The sequence below is a fragment of the Hemibagrus wyckioides genome, linkage group LG05 (genome assembly GCF_019097595.1).
Source record: "Hemibagrus wyckioides isolate EC202008001 linkage group LG05, SWU_Hwy_1.0, whole genome shotgun sequence".
NCBI lineage: Eukaryota > Metazoa > Chordata > Actinopteri > Siluriformes > Bagridae > Hemibagrus > Hemibagrus wyckioides.
Window position 1 is genome coordinate 30,369,488 of NC_080714.1, and position 15,222 is coordinate 30,384,709.

The 15,222-nt window shown below is 41.4% G+C and overlaps 1 protein-coding gene across 3 annotated transcripts; it reads left to right on the forward strand.

The window, feature by feature from the left end:
- Positions 1-2,945: 2,945 nt before the first annotated feature.
- Positions 2,946-13,782, forward strand: ssbp3b (single stranded DNA binding protein 3b). 3 transcript variants are annotated; one of them, XM_058389860.1, is made up of 18 exons: positions 2,946-3,151; positions 3,957-4,029; positions 4,158-4,219; positions 4,320-4,404; positions 6,922-7,011; positions 8,536-8,604; positions 8,843-8,902; positions 9,154-9,214; positions 9,406-9,464; positions 9,822-9,886; positions 9,989-10,037; positions 10,433-10,468; positions 10,636-10,690; positions 10,773-10,837; positions 11,232-11,304; positions 11,406-11,434; positions 11,760-11,858; positions 12,205-13,782. In XM_058389860.1, exons 1-18 carry the CDS (start codon positions 3,096-3,098, stop codon positions 12,235-12,237), a joined length of 1,119 nt encoding a protein of 372 aa, XP_058245843.1. In that variant the 5' UTR covers positions 2,946-3,095; the 3' UTR covers positions 12,238-13,782. The 3 variants fall into 3 exon arrangements, with proteins under 3 accessions (XP_058245843.1, XP_058245844.1, XP_058245845.1); XM_058389862.1 differs by lacking the exon at positions 2,946-3,151 and adding an exon at positions 3,303-3,441; XM_058389861.1 differs by lacking the exon at positions 8,536-8,604 and having other exon boundaries at positions 2,948-3,151.
- The last annotated feature ends 1,440 nt before the right edge of the window (positions 13,783-15,222 follow it).

Here is a 15,222-nt window from a genome sequence, read left to right on the forward strand (position 1 = left end):
GGCGGGAATGTACACTGCAAAAAAGGAAAAAGGTGAATTCCCGAGTTAAATAAAATCGAGGCATCCAGGCTGGAGTAGGCTGGAGTAATGTGTTGCTTGAAGGAGAGATGGTTAGAGAGAGAAGAAATGATTAGGTATGCTCTTATGCTAAAGTGCTTTAAGAGAACCTACAGTGAACACAGAATGAAAGCAGGAACTCCAGCAATACCAGCAAGGCCAGTAAGAGTAAAAAGGAGACAGTGTGACATGCAGAACATCACCATACAGCATAAGAGACCTGAGAAAAGACGATTAACAAATAAAGTGATCTGTTTTCAACAACCCTTTACAACATTTAATGTATGATGTGCTATAAGAAGAATTAAACACTTGGGGATGTGCCGTTATAGGAAAATAATCAATCTCAGCCTGGTAAAAGTAACCCCACTTCATCACACCACTCTGACGATCAATATTTTACTCTGAAAAAGCACACACACACACACGACACGCACTTGAGCAACACCTGTGAGTGTGAAAGGATAATCTACTCCACTTCAGTCACTCTCACAGTGAACGGGGAAGTAAACACTGTATAATTATAGAGTTTAATAGAAATATTTTTTAATCTTTACCTCAGAAAAGTCAAATAAACATGATCTCATCAACAATAAGGTAAGAAAGAAAGTGTGTCGGGTTTAATTAAAAAATATACCGATCTTTCACATTCCACACCTGAGCACTGTCCAACTCCAAACATAAAACATATATAACACACACATTTCCAAGTTTCTGACTTTACATATTTTAAGTTTCACATATGGCAATTCTGCAGTGGAGGCATTCGTTACGACAGAAACTTCATCCTTTTTATAAAGACAAGTTAAAGGGTTAATTTTATAAATTAATCAATGTGTGAGCAAGATTAGGATCATCAGCTAATATGCAGTGTGTTTTTTAACTGCTTTAAAACATCTGTAGTGTGAAAATCTGTATTATATCGCATTTATTTATAGGGACTGTATCACCGTTTTTAGATTTACCTCCTGTCTTAGCTCCTCCCTCTCAAGAACAGCTATCACAAAGCCATGTGGTCCACCTCTCCATGGTTTAAGCAGATTGTGGTGGTGGACCTGTCGCACCTCTATCCATGCCATGCGCCTTACCTTGTTGTCCCCGACTTGCAGTGTGACCTCAAAGGGTTCTTGACACCTTGGAAAGCAATTTAAAGTTTGATGTTGGAAATAATATGAAATAATCTCCCTGTGAGAATTCTTGTAGTTGCGCACCCCTGCGGTCAGGACTGTTGTTCCTGGGCCTGATGCAAATTCTCCTGTGTCCAATAATTCAAATGGGGAAAACCCCATGGAGGCTCACGGGATGTCACAAACTGCAAATAACAGGCTCTTGAACCATTTATTCCACCTCTAAACGTCATTGTGACTTTTTAAGCGTTGTTTTGTATCTTCCTGACATGTTGTTGACTTTGGTGGCCCAGGCAACGCTTACCTACCCGTTGCTGTCCCCATCCTACACGATGCTACAGTGCTGCAGGACCCAGTCACATACATTCCCCTCAACAACATGCGAAATTCCGGTTATAGCCTGAATCCAGCAATGTGTATTCCCCTTTGAATACTCACAGCTATACGGTACATCCCTGCTCAACCGGGGCGGCCTGCAGCGCATTAGGGACCCGGATCAATGTCCCCACCTCCATCATATGCCATTGCTCCTGGAAAAGCCTAGACTTCCCAAAGTGCAGAAACACAAGCCCTACTCCTACAACTGTGGCCCCAGGAATCACTTACCTGAGGGGAATGAGACAGACGAGGGGGAGAGGGAGGGGTAAGGAAACATTGGGACATTTTCCCTGGTTACCATGGTGCAGGGATGAGGGAAGGGTGGATTTGCAAGGGGAAAAGAGAGGGAGGGAGAAAAATAGAGAGAGTGAGTAAGGGCCCTCCCAGTCCTCCACCAGTTTCAACTAACTGCTCCAGCACTAATAGGCCAACTATGCCCTCAGCACCATGCTCCTCTGCCAGCATGTGAGGTATGGCCATGCCAGTGGGTCCAGGCTCCATCCATTCCTCATCTGAGTTTGGAACAGGGCCTGGAATCACTCTGATCTGTGCACAGCTCGAAGAAGGCTTGCAGCTAGTGGATGCCAGAGAGGGTCTGGACAATTCCAGGGAGTGACGAGGCGTCCATGACTCAGCGTCCATGATTCAGCGTCCCAGGTACCAGGACAAGTGTGACACTCTCATGGGTTCTGTCAGGAATAAGGAGATGGCAGGCAGGCTTCGGACATCTCAAATGTATTCTTTATATTTACTACTCTCTGTTTGTTTTTTTGTTTGTTTGTTTTTTTTCTTTCTTTCTTCCTTCCTTCCTTCCTCTCTTTCTCTCGTGGCTCTTGTCTCTCCCCAATTTATCCTTTATCCTATCCTGAAATGCAGAACACCCGTCAGCAAAATTTTGCACAGGTGTGAGATCATTACCACTCTCTTTTCACAGCTGTCCTCCATTCACAATCCCTGAGCTTGACCAATCCCCTGTAACACAACATTAACTGTAATCATACAGTTTTCTATCCTAATAATATGCTGGATTTAGAAGAAGCTGTTGAACAAATTAATCAAACAAATGAATCCAATGATGATTTTGGAATCTTTTCTCTTATTGGCCCCTATTCGTATTATGTGTATATATATATATACACATAATACATAATTCTTAAATTTCTCGATATGTAATACAGTTGCGTCTTTAAATGTTTTCCAAGGCCAAAAATGGCGTTTTATGGTTCTTTACCTTTTTTCTTTTTTTAACATGCTTCTTTATCTGTATGTGGATACGCGGAACATCAACGTTGACCGTGACGGTGAGAAATTCTCGCAATCCAATTGGTCAGAGAGGGAGCCAATCAGAGGTCGAGCAGTAGGCAGCTTGGTGTGAGTGCGTGTGTGTGAGTGAGTGTGTGTGTGGTTGCTCCTGTTAGCATGTGTGGTTGTGAGGGCAGAGTTCGGGATCCTGACAGATGAATAGTTGGAAATAAGGAGGTAAAACAGGGCGACGCGGGTGAGTCTCCCGTGCAGGAAAAGCCGCAGAAAACCATGTTCCCTAAAGGAAAAGGCTCCGTCGTGCCATCCGATGGCCAAGCTCGGGAAAAGTAAGGCTTTTTTTCGCTCCTATTCCGCCGAGGCGCCTGCGAGCTGCTGTGTGTTTTTGTCTCTTTGCCTGTAGCCTATTGTTAGAGCTGCACTCATGAAGCACTGAGAGGAGCCGGAATCACCGACAGCACCGACGCCATTCTGCGCTTTATCGCCATTTTACCCGTTTATTTCTCACGGCCTCGGGTTCCGCCTGCATTCCCACTCGATTCGGAGGAATTTTACAGGAATTGTGAATGTGGTAAAGCGGCGCGTGAGCGGAACTCGAGGCGGTGTTTCAGTGATTCAGGTTCTGATGTTTGCTACAATGTAGCCGAGGTTGTGTGTGTGTGTGTGTGTGTGTGTGTGTGTGTGTGTGTAGCGCGCTCAGGGAGTGGGTCCATCTTTTGTGTTTTAGTATATAAGAGGCTCTGTATTTGTGTATATTTTAATCATGCTTTTTACACATGCATCCATCTGTAGACTGAGAGACTGTATTTATATTTAATTATTCATTTAGATTTTTATTATTATTTTTATTTGTATTAATTATATTGCAGAGGTTTCATATTCTGTGTTTTGATTACAGTGCTAAACATAAGTAACCCTGGCGTTGTTTTCTGGTTACGAAAAGCTTCTCTAGACATTATTATTATTATTATTATTATTATTATTATTATTATTACTGTAAGTAATTAATTGTTGTTGTTCTGATGATAATGAAAATAAGGGAAGCTAATATCTGCTAATTAGCACACTTCGCCTCCTAACCCTTTATCATTTCTTTTTATTACGGTAATGCTAATACCTGTGAGTATCTTACAGGCTGGCTCTGTATGTTTACGAGTATTTGCTCCACATTGGTGCACAGAAGTCGGCTCAGACTTTCCTGTCAGAGGTAAGCTGTGTGTTGATTGTGTGTGTTCAGTGATACTGGATGATAAATAGCCTTAGCAGTGTGCTGTACTCCAGAAGAATGCTAAGTGTTGTGACCTTTCACCTTGTTTCCTATTGTTTAATGTCCAGATTCGATGGGAGAAGAACATCACTCTGGGGGATCCGCCTGGGTTCTTGCACTCCTGGTGGTGGTGAGTGTGTGTGTGTGTGTGTGTGTGTGTGTGTGTTGATCAGTAAACTGCTTGTGTTGATTTGGTGTTGAAGTTTGACTTGTGTGTGTTTTCCCTGCAGTGTGTTCTGGGATCTGTATTGTGCCGCACCGGAGCGGAGAGACTCGTGTGAACATTCAAGTGAAGCCAAGGCTTTTCATGACTACGTAAGTATGGGCATTTTATTTTCTGCACAACAGCATCTCTACACATTGGGCCTTACACACACACACACAAAAACAAACAGGGCCTCACAGTGTGGCTGTGCTTTATGTACCATTGAGCTAGTTAGCACATTCTAGCTAAGCACCAGTTATTTACAGAAGTTTGTTTGCACAGCTGTAGTTTAGTTAACTTATTTCTCATGAAGGTCAATAGATTTTTTTTGTATGTTTAAATTTATTTCAGACATGATCATGAGAAAATTGTTAAAGATTCTGTAAGAGACTATTTCTGTATTTCTCTTATAATATGAATCAAAATGTCATCCTTTACATTCTGTTCAAAATGCTGAAAACACAGTGTCTTTATAAAGCCTTAGTTAGATGTGATGTCACACAGCAGGAGTGTTTGTGATGAAAGAAAACTTTCCCAAAAACTGTAAAACACAAGGTTTTAAATTCTGTGTAAATTTATATTAGACTAAAATGTTAGTGTTTCAACTGAAAATCAGTAAATTAGAGTGAAATTAAGTTTGGAGAAGGTGTGTGTGTGTGCCGATGTGTGAGCGCTGGTCTGTAATTCTGTTCAGTAGTCATCAAGCTGTTTTAGTGAAAGCTTGATGAGAATATATTTCACAAACTGAAATAATTATTATTATAATATAATAATAATTATCTGGTGATGAATGAATATCAGTCCTTATCGTTTTTCCTCATCTTTGTTTTGCTCAAATTCTAAATTTCTCTCCCGCATTAGTATGTGAGCTGTACCTGGAAGTCTATAAAAACAAGTAAATTAACTTAAGTGTGCTTATGCAAATGAGATTGATTGATTTGTCTTGGAAGAGCTGTGGAGCAGCCTCAAACATGCGGCTAACGTCTGACCCGACTCGGAACTCTGACTCGATTACAGATCTGACCGAACTGAAATTAGGCATGTGAGCGGCTTGCATTGATGCCAAATGTGTTTTTCTTCATGCTAATAATCTGGCCTTTGTATGATTTGGACAGTTAGCAGATTATCCACATGCTCTGAATAAACAACCCTGATAAAGATGGCCTTGTTTTCAGGCCCGTAATCTGGTTATTCAGTGCATGAACACTGTTAATCAGATAAGAGTGAGCAGCTCAGAGAGCCACAGTGTTCCATAACATCCATAAAAAAGCCAAATAAATATTTACTAGCGTATTATAAAAATGTGAAAGGAAATGAGAATTTTCTCCTGCACTCGTTTGTTAGTGAGCTTCAGAGCTGCTGCGTGATGGGTTCATGTAAACATGTGAATGTTACCCTGTTTGTCCAGAGGCAGAATTTCAGAATTTTGTGAGATTTTTTTTAAAAGGGGTGTGTGTGTGAGAGAGAGATCAGATAAGTCATAATAATTGGAAAGTGTACATAGTCGACAGTGGTGTGACCAAAGCCCTCTGTGATATTCATTATTGTTTCTAGCATGATTTGCATGGGGGGTTGTAAGGGGGCGGGGTGCAGACGGAGCACTTTGGGGGGGGGGGTCGCAGGGTTGATTTTACTTTGAGGATCAGAGTAGGCTCTGTGTCGTTCTCGGCTTTTGTTCCTATCTGCGTCTGGTGTTTAGGCTTGGCTGTTTACTGGGGGAGAAATGGAGGGAGGGGGAGGGTCAGTGGGGGTGGTAGTAGGGGGCATGGGGGAGGCTGTGGTGGCTGGAGTCTCTAAAGCAAAATGTTACCTTCAGGCTTTTCCCTCTGGGAGAGGCCCTCTCTGGGGAAGCAGTGGGTGGAGCAAGGAGTGATTGATGGCTGTCAGGAAGACTGGGGGGAGACGCAGACTTAACGCTTACAAGAGGTGTCTGTGTGTGTGTGCATGTGTGTGTGCGCGCGCGTGTGTGTGTGTGTGCATGTGTGTGTGTGCGCGTGTGTGTGCATGTGCGAGTGTGTGTGTGTGCGCGTGTGTGTGCATGTGCGAGTGTGTGTGTGTGCATGTGTGTGTGCGCGCGCGTGTGTGTGCATGTGCGAGTGTGTGCGAGTGTGTGTGTGTGCGCGCGCGTGTGTGTGCAGCTTAATCAGATGTTTTAGTGGCGCAAAAAAACTGTCATGATCGTGAACCTAAAGTCAGGACTAAGTGAATTAAATAAATGCAGGCTCATCAAACCTGTAGTGTGTGGACATGAGTGTATGGGTCTTATCATCCTCTGGCTACAGTATTTCACAGTGGACACACACACACACACGCACATTACTGTGGGAGGACACAGGAATGGTAACCATGACTACAGCAAAGCCACAGTGCATCCTCGGTTTGCCCCGCCCATGAGTACCAGTAGTTCCTGTTTGTGCTTTATTCTGTAGCACAGTTACAGTTTCTGCTACTGAAAGTCCTGAACTGTGTGCAGTGGGAAAAGGTTTGAGGACTGTCACATTTTGATGTGTGTGTGAGAGAGAGAGAGAGTGTGTGTGTCTCTGCTGTTCTGATGCTTCCAGGATGAAGGGAACTGAGGTCTTTTATTTTTGTCCAAATTATTCATAGTCTTTTGTGTGTGTTTGCAGAGTGCTGCTGCAGCTCCGAGCCCTGTGATGGGGAACATGCCCCCTGGAGATGGCATGCCTGGTGGCCCGATGCCCCCTGGATTCTTCCAGGTACCACATTTTCCTCACAATCACATTACATTTTCTCTTCCATTCTCTCTCTCTCTCTCTCTCTCTCACTCAAACACACATGCACACACTGATGTACATCTGAAACTTTAATATTGACACTGCAGTTTTTTAGCTCTGTAGAAACCTTGGAGTTCTGCTTTGCTTTAAAGTCACTTGAAACTGAATTCTAGCAGATGGTCAGTGTGAAAATGTGTCCCAGCTCTGACCTTGGGTTATATATGGGTTTGTATTCACTTCATGTTCACACCAATATTTACCCAGATTTATATTTAACAAGCTGCTTATTTGTAACCCTGATCTGATGTGGAGCTCTGCTCTGTGACTGGGATTCGAGGACTAATTTATTCTCTTTACTCTCAGGTGGACAGTTTTAGGTGCCTTAAGTTTTTTTTGAGATCTGTTATCAATTAGTACATATACCTGTACATGTGTACACATGAGATTTTAATGCACAAAGGTAGTAACTCACCAGGATGAATAAAAAATGAAGTGGTTATAACGGAGAAGCTTTATAAAGCTCCATGATGCTTAGTGAAGTGTTTTGTTTCCAGTTAAAAGTTTGTTTTTTTTTTTTGTTTGTTTGTTTGTTTGTTTTGCATTTTCCATTCTGTTAATTCTTTTCGGTATTTGTATGTCCCTTTGTCTGCTGGTTCCCAGTTGTGGAGCTCCAAGCCCAGTCTTGAGTGTCTGGTCCCCCAGGCCTTGATCCTCCATGTGTGATGTGTACCCTAACCCTCACCCTGTTTCTCTTTAATTACAAAGAGATTGTATGAATATTTTGAGTGGTGTCAGGTCCCGTGTGTGTTTGGGTGTGTGTGTTCTGAACTCTGTACAGGCTGTGTGACACATACATGTATCCTGCTTTCAGTGGGAATATGAGCAGCTATGCCATTGAAATAAGATCCTAGCAGATTTTGGAGAAAGTTACATTGGGTGTGAGAAAAGGCGCTATATAAATACTGTGAAGCTCAGAGAAACAATATGAAGATCTTTGAAGCCCTGTGAAGTGTGTGCGTTTCTGACTGGAAACCTGTGCTATGGTGATGTTTCGACTCGGACATGCCCACATTGCACTGTTATGTTAGATAATCAGTTTCAGTTGTACAGTGCAGGGTTATCAGGTGAAAGCTACAGAGCATGTACGGTTTGAGAGGGGGTGGAGAATGAAAGATTTTTAATTGACAAAATAATCTTGGCGTGGAGAGCATGTGATTTATTGATAGTGTGAAAAGGGAGGTTTTTATTGTTTGTTTTCTTACTGTGACTTGCATGTTGGTTTAATGATATAAAATCAATTCTGAGTGACTTTAATCTTTCTTGCTGCTGTGTTTGCTTCGATGTCTCATTTTCACCACTCCTGTAGGTTTGGCTAAAATCCTGCTGCTTTCACTGTCTGCCTAAATTGTCTAATGCCCCACGGCCCCCACCCCCCATCTGTCTGTTGGCCTTTCTATCTGTAACTGTCTGTCTGTCTCCTTTTAAATCTCTCTCGCTCTCTCTCAGGGCCCCCCCGGCTCGCAGTCCTCTCCTCATGCTCAGCCTCCTAACAGCATGATGGGACCCCATGGCCAGGTAGCTCCTCCCTGCACACTTTCTCCTCCCTCCTGCTCTCTTTATGCATACCTGTTCTTTATCTCTCTCTCTCATCTCTCTTTTTCTGAAAGCAGAGTGGTGTCAGATGTTACATTGAGCATTTGATCCTCTGAACTCTGACGATGCTTTCAGGAAATTGTCTTTCCTATTTATGATAAGTTTGTTCTTCATGTGGTGTTTAAAGAACCGGGATCTAACCTACATTGTTCTGTTATAGCCGTTCATGTCTCCTCGATTTGGTGGAGGTCCGAGACCCCCGATCAGAATGGGCAACCAGGTGAGCTCAAGAATGTGTGACATTTATTACCAGCATTATATTGTTTATTACAAGTGTTGCATAAGAGACAACACACCAGAACATGATCCTAAAATTAATGACAATATTAGGACATCAGCACAGTATTACTTTACCATTGTATTAATCAACTATTCATAATATCACAGTATTTATATATCAATGTAGAAAATATTTTCAGTTTTAGAGATTAGTTTTTATAAAATCAATGAGTGTGGTGTTTCCTCCTGCAGCCTCCAGGTGGGGTCCCTGCAGCTCAGCCTATGCTCCCTAACATGGACCCTCGTCTTCAGGGTGAGTGTGTTTTTCTTTCTCTCTCTCTCCCTCTCTCTGTCTCCCCCTGTCTGTCTGTCTCTGCCCTCCCTCCCCCCTTCTCTCTTATGCTCGCACACACACACAAGAACTTTCCTTAATATCAGAATTTTATAATATAAAGTACATTAATGATTGTTTTTTTGCTGGTTTTAAACTTTTTTCATTTTTAGGGCCGATGCAAAGAATGAATGTTCCAAGAGGAATGGGACCTATGGGCCCTGGACCCCAGGTAACACCGCTACAGCTTTTTGTAATCTGGTCATGTTTCTTGCCTCCGTCCCCTGACTGTCGCCCGCCCACTTTTTAGCCATAAATACCATCAGAAAATCATTAGTTTACTGTGGACATTTCCTAAACCATACACACCATCAAGTTGGCACTTTTGCAGGTAGACATTTCAGGGCATTATGGGTATTCTGTATGAAGCCTCAGTATGGTTCACTAAACACAGTAGTAGTAAATGTGGTGTATTTTAGGACACAAGGTGAGTGTTTAGTGAAATACCTGCCTCAGGCCAGTGATGCATCTTCAGTGTTCAATGTCTGCTCAGATATTCCTTTAAATGTGGTGTACATTTCTCCTGCAGAATTTCGGAGGAGGAATGAGACCTCCACACAACTCCATGGGTCCGGGAATGCCGGGAGTTGCTATGTAAGGAAACCTGATTTAGTCTGTCAGTCTCCTCCAGGTTTAACATCGTTACTAAATGCCATCCCATTGATCCTCTTTCACCTTCATGACATTGTGTTTCAGGGGTCCGGGGAACGGCAGACCACCCTGGCCAAATCCCAATGCTAACAATGTGAGTCCGCTTCCTGTTTTACTTTAATACTCAAACTTACTTTAAACATACTGTAACACTCATCAGTACATCAGAACAAGGACCAACAACATTTCAGTTGTACAGTACACAAGAGTGCATAATGTGCAAATCCACTCCTTTCTGAGACGAGTGCAAGTACAACATGGATCTGATTCTACATTAAAATCAAAATGCATCCTCTAACACTTAATACATTAAATAATAATAATAAAATATTATTATTATTAATACATTAAAGTTGAGGAGTAGGAATTTCAAAGTCAGGAAGCGTTTTCTTTGGCATTTCATAAATGGAGTTTGGAAATTATGTTCTGTACGAATTCGGTCATAACGAAGTTGAACACAACATAAGAGTGTGTGTGTGTCTGTCACAGATGCCGTACTCCTCACCATCTCCTGGTGCATATGGGGTAAGTACAGTTGCCCTTTTGTTAGTGACCATCACTCAGGATTTAACTTCTGACATGGGCCTTATGTTTCTAATAGAAGCTACTTTTATGCACGCTGTATTTTCACTAAATATGTTCAGGATCAGGATGCTTGAACATGAACTGGAACTTTGTGCTGTTTTCTGTAGGGTCCTCAGGGAGGTGGACCTCCAGGAACCCCAGGAATTGTCCCAAGCCCTGCAGGTCACTTTCACTAATCACTCCTGAACACTAATTAGCTAGAAACAGCAAAGATATGCTAACAGGTAATGTGTCTTACTTTCAGACTCCAACAATTCGAGTGAAAACCTGTACACCATGATGAACTCGGGTGGAGGGGGGAGAACCAATGTAAGGACAGAAACACTGCTGTGTAAAATTTTGCTCATTGTCTCATTTAACTCAAATTAAAATATAATGCCAATCAAATAATTTTTTTCTCAAACACATAATTAGTCCACTAATTGTTTGGTAGAGATTGTGGCCACTGTGTGACCAATCAGGGTCGAGATTTTCCCGACAGTGACATGGAATAATTCTGAACAGGAGCAGGATTAGTGACGAGACTAGAGAACTAATATCTCTGTATCTCTCGGTGTTTATCATGTGAACTGTTTATCATGTGAATGTGTAGCTGCAGACACAATAACAAACACAGACAATATTTTGCATATGTGTGTGTGTGTGTGTATTTATTCTTAAATGTGTGTGTATTTACCTTAACATGTATCTTGCTTTTATGTAGTTTCCCATTGGTCCGGGTTCAGAGGGCCCCCTAGGGGCGATGGCTGGAATGGACCCCATGCATATGAATGGGGGTAAAATAACTTGATTTTAACTTCACATTTGTTTGGAACAGTTTATAGTAGGTATTTACTGATACAGTCCACTTAAGATGAGCTTTTATTCACTACTTTAGGTTCTGGTGACTTGGATGGACTCCCAAAGGTGATTTATTTTTTGAAGTAGATCAACGATAAATCACATTCAGATCTGTGTTTCTGACTTAAGTGATATTTTGTAAATATAACAAAATATTGAGAATTTTAACAACTATGAAAATAGCAAAAATTGTAATATAGGTGACTAATACTAATGTTGTTTAACTTGAGGAATGAATTTTGGAGAATATCTTCTACTCCACAGAGATCATTCACACTCCACAGAGATCATTATGATCAGTGATGTTTAATGATTAAAGCATCATTAGATTACTGTAGTAGCACAAACAGACAACAGCTTTTATCTGATTAAATAAATATTTTCTGTACAGAATTCACCCAATAACATGAGCAACATGAGCAACAACCTGGGAACCCCGAGAGACGATGATACTGGGGGCAGTTACCTCCACTCCTTCCAGAATGAGAATGTGAGTGTCCCCTGCCTCACCCTCAGTCTGATCACATTTTCAACATTTACTTTAAACCTTTAGTCTAATTACAGATCTTTAAGTCTGAAGTCTGATTGCAGAAAGTTCTTGATGGTCATATTGAAGTCAGATGTGACTGTATTCCACTAAATAGTTCATCTTTAAGCTTGTTTATTCGTATCCCCGGGTGTTACCTATTGGGAAACATGAGCTGTGTCATGGTTTTTATGATGATTCTTTTATAGTTAGTACTAAATAGTATTAAAATATGAAAACATCTGATGTGAAATGTTTACTGACTTTGTCAGTGTATTTACTCAGTGTGTCTGTTTCACTTCCTCCACAGCAATACTCTCCCTCCATGACCATGAGTGTGTGATGTGTGATCTTTGGAAGCCTCTTAGTTGGCCATCCATTACAGAGACACGGAGAAACATGTACAGGATTTTCTGGCCATGCAACTGCCTCTGCTTCACCTCTGGTCTCCTGCAATATCACACTTTCATTTATTTCTTTTTATGATAAACACCCCCTCTTCACCCACACCCACCCTAACCTAATCCATGTGACACGAACCAGAGGGGGCCGCCCTTGTTTTAATTCAGTCATTTTCTCCTGCAAGGCCAACTTTGTAAAAAAGAAAAAAAAAAGAAAAAAAAAAAAAAAAAAAAAAGGAGCGTCATTCATGGTCCACTGGATGTGTAGCCGCTAAAACCTCAGAGGAACAGCATCATGTCCACTTTCATCTTCAGCATGGTTTACGTGTTCCACACTGACACTGAACTCTTCATACGTGGCCTTGACGTCTGTCTGCATTTTGTTGCCTTTTCCTCCGTTTTTTTTTCTTTCAGCACATCATTGATGAGACCTCGGCCTCTCCTCAGTGCAAAGCTCAACATTCTACTAATTCTTTATACACTTTTTGGTTGGTTTTCGAATGTTTTTTTCACATCACTGCTTTTGAAGACTAACTGCGCTGACTGCTCCCACAGCCAGAGTTTTCCCCCCCTGCACTGATCCCCTTCATCAGCTGCTGTCTCGAACCTTTCCCACAACTCTGAGTAATAAGTTATCCACCGCTCTGATCGGAGACAAATGCAAACTACCTATGGGTGAAAGACTCTGAGAAAAGTCCAAGTTTTCGCCTGTCTGTCCCTCTGATGTGTTCAGCTGTTGTAGCATCCGTTGTAATGCTGAATTTGTGATGTACCCATGTCATTATTTTTGGTTTTTATTTTTTTTTAATCACTACCATGTGCCTCAATTGTTTTATTTTGATATTTGGGTCTGTTAAAGGTTCCAAAAGGCCTGTTGTAGCTTCACTCCTGCCGAAGGTGCTCATGTGAAACAGCCCGACTTGTGACTTTTCATATTTTGCAGATTTTTGTTTTATGCTTTGTCAGAGGGGTGTCAGACTCGCTCATAGTACAGATAGAATCATAAGTTATTCTATTTATACAAACCTTTGGTAATGCTTCTACATTTAGGAAGTTGTTTTACACTGCTTTTGTTAGCTTGTATGTCATACTTTGGGCAAAAATGCTTGTTTATATATTGACAACTAAATTATTTGGCTCCTTTCTGTGTGTCCTGGTCTTGTGTTTTTATAGATTTGTGCATATTTTCACGGAAGGCATGTGCTGATAATTGCTTATACAGTTTGCTTGTACAATATTATCATGGACAATTCCACATGCTGTGCTCATGTGAGGAGGCTCACTCCTCAGGTAAAGCCTTTTAATTCCTAATACTGGACGATAGTTCAGTGAAATTTAAATGTGGTGAAGAGAACTGTTGCGTTGACTCGGTCTTTCAGCATTTTTTTTTTTTTTTTTTTTTTTTTTGGTAAGGAATCTAATATGCAGGTGATGTGTACTGCCATGAAAATTCAGGCTGGTATTATGGTAATAAAACTTAATGTTGACACCTGCCTTTAATTGGAAGGCTTGAGTGATGTTTTGGGACTTGAGGCCCATCTCCTAGACATGTCCCTTTGTAGGTGCTGCATGAAGTATTGACATCCTCCCTGAGAAGACATGAGGCAGAAACCTGTGAGAGCGGAACCAGACTCAACTGGAACCCATCCTCTGGGGCTAATAGATTTTATATATATATTTATATATTGTAATGTGTGTGTGTGTGTGTGTGTGTGTGTGTGTGTGTGTGTGTGTGTGTGTGTGTGTACAAACACAAAGCCAGCAAATAAAAACCCACCACCAATCCAACTTTAGCAGAAGGAGGAACGGACATGGTCGCCTCACCTTTCAGCTGTCCTGTCTCTCTGTGTACAGGTTTATCATGAACAAGCCTGTCTTCTGATTCACCTGAGCCCGAGAGAGAGAGGCAGACTCACAAAGTGCAACACCCAATTCCCATCCTTGCATACCACTCCTCCTGACCTCCATACCAACTCCCTCCATTTATGGGTGTGGTATCCTGACTGTACCCTGGAACATATTCAGATGTTCTTTATTGGACAGTATGTAAACAGCATGACAATCAAACAATACAGCTCACAAATCTCTCTGTGGGATCTGAGAGCTTTATACAGACACCCTATGCTTTTTCTCTAATCGGACGCTAATTGTGTTAAAAAATAAGATCAAGATGTGATCTCTTGCTTTCATACGCAAGACTCGTACACATATTCCACTATTAGCTTAAAGTTAGCCAGATATATGAATTTGACTTTGTGGATGAATTTTGGATCAACTGTTGTGGTTTATTTTAAGCAAACACTTGGATTCCTAAAAGACTCTGGCTTTAGAGCTTTTAGTCTGAGACTCATGCCACTGTAGACAGTGTAGTTTACATGTTTTGGAAATATTCTTAATTAAATTTAACAGTTTATGGGCAAATAGTGAGAAGTCCCACAGAGCTGAAAATTTAAACTCTTGTCTGTTATTTAGCTTCTTTGCTAAGCCACTGTTGAGTTTGTTCAGATTCGTCAGTGGTTAAGTGGCTGGTTGTTTTGAAACACTCCTCTTTCCTGACCTCCTGTTTCAAGGAAACACATCAGCACAGCGAATAAGATCACATCTGTCCTCTCAAGGGATATTGTAAAACCAGGATATTTATTAAATGAAAATAAATACACTATATTGCCAAAAGTATTCGCTCACCCATCCAAATAATCAGAATCAGGTGTTCCAATCACTTCCATGGCCACAGGTGTATAAAATCAACAGCATGTTTTTACAAACATTTGTGAAAGAATGGGTCGCTCTCAGGAGCTCAGTGAATTCCAGTGTGGAACTGTGATAGGATGCCACCTGTGCAACAAATCCAGTCGTGAAATTTCCTCGCTCCTAAATATTCCACAGTCAACTGTCAGCTGTATTATAAGAACGTGGAAGTGTTTGGG

What these genes read in the sequence shown, in the direction of transcription:
- ssbp3b (XM_058389860.1), top strand. Translation starts at nt 3,096, where the DNA reads ATGTTCCCTAAAGGAAAAGGCTCCGTCGTGCCATCCGATGGCCAAGCT. An exon ending in TGCCCCCTGGATTCTTCCAG is followed by an intron (nt 7,012 to 8,535) that starts GTACCACATTTT and finishes GCTCTCTCTCAG; the next exon opens with GGCCCCCCCGGCTCGCAGTC. An exon ending in CATGGACCCTCGTCTTCAGG is followed by an intron (nt 9,215 to 9,405) that starts GTGAGTGTGTTT and finishes TTTCATTTTTAG; the next exon opens with GGCCGATGCAAAGAATGAAT.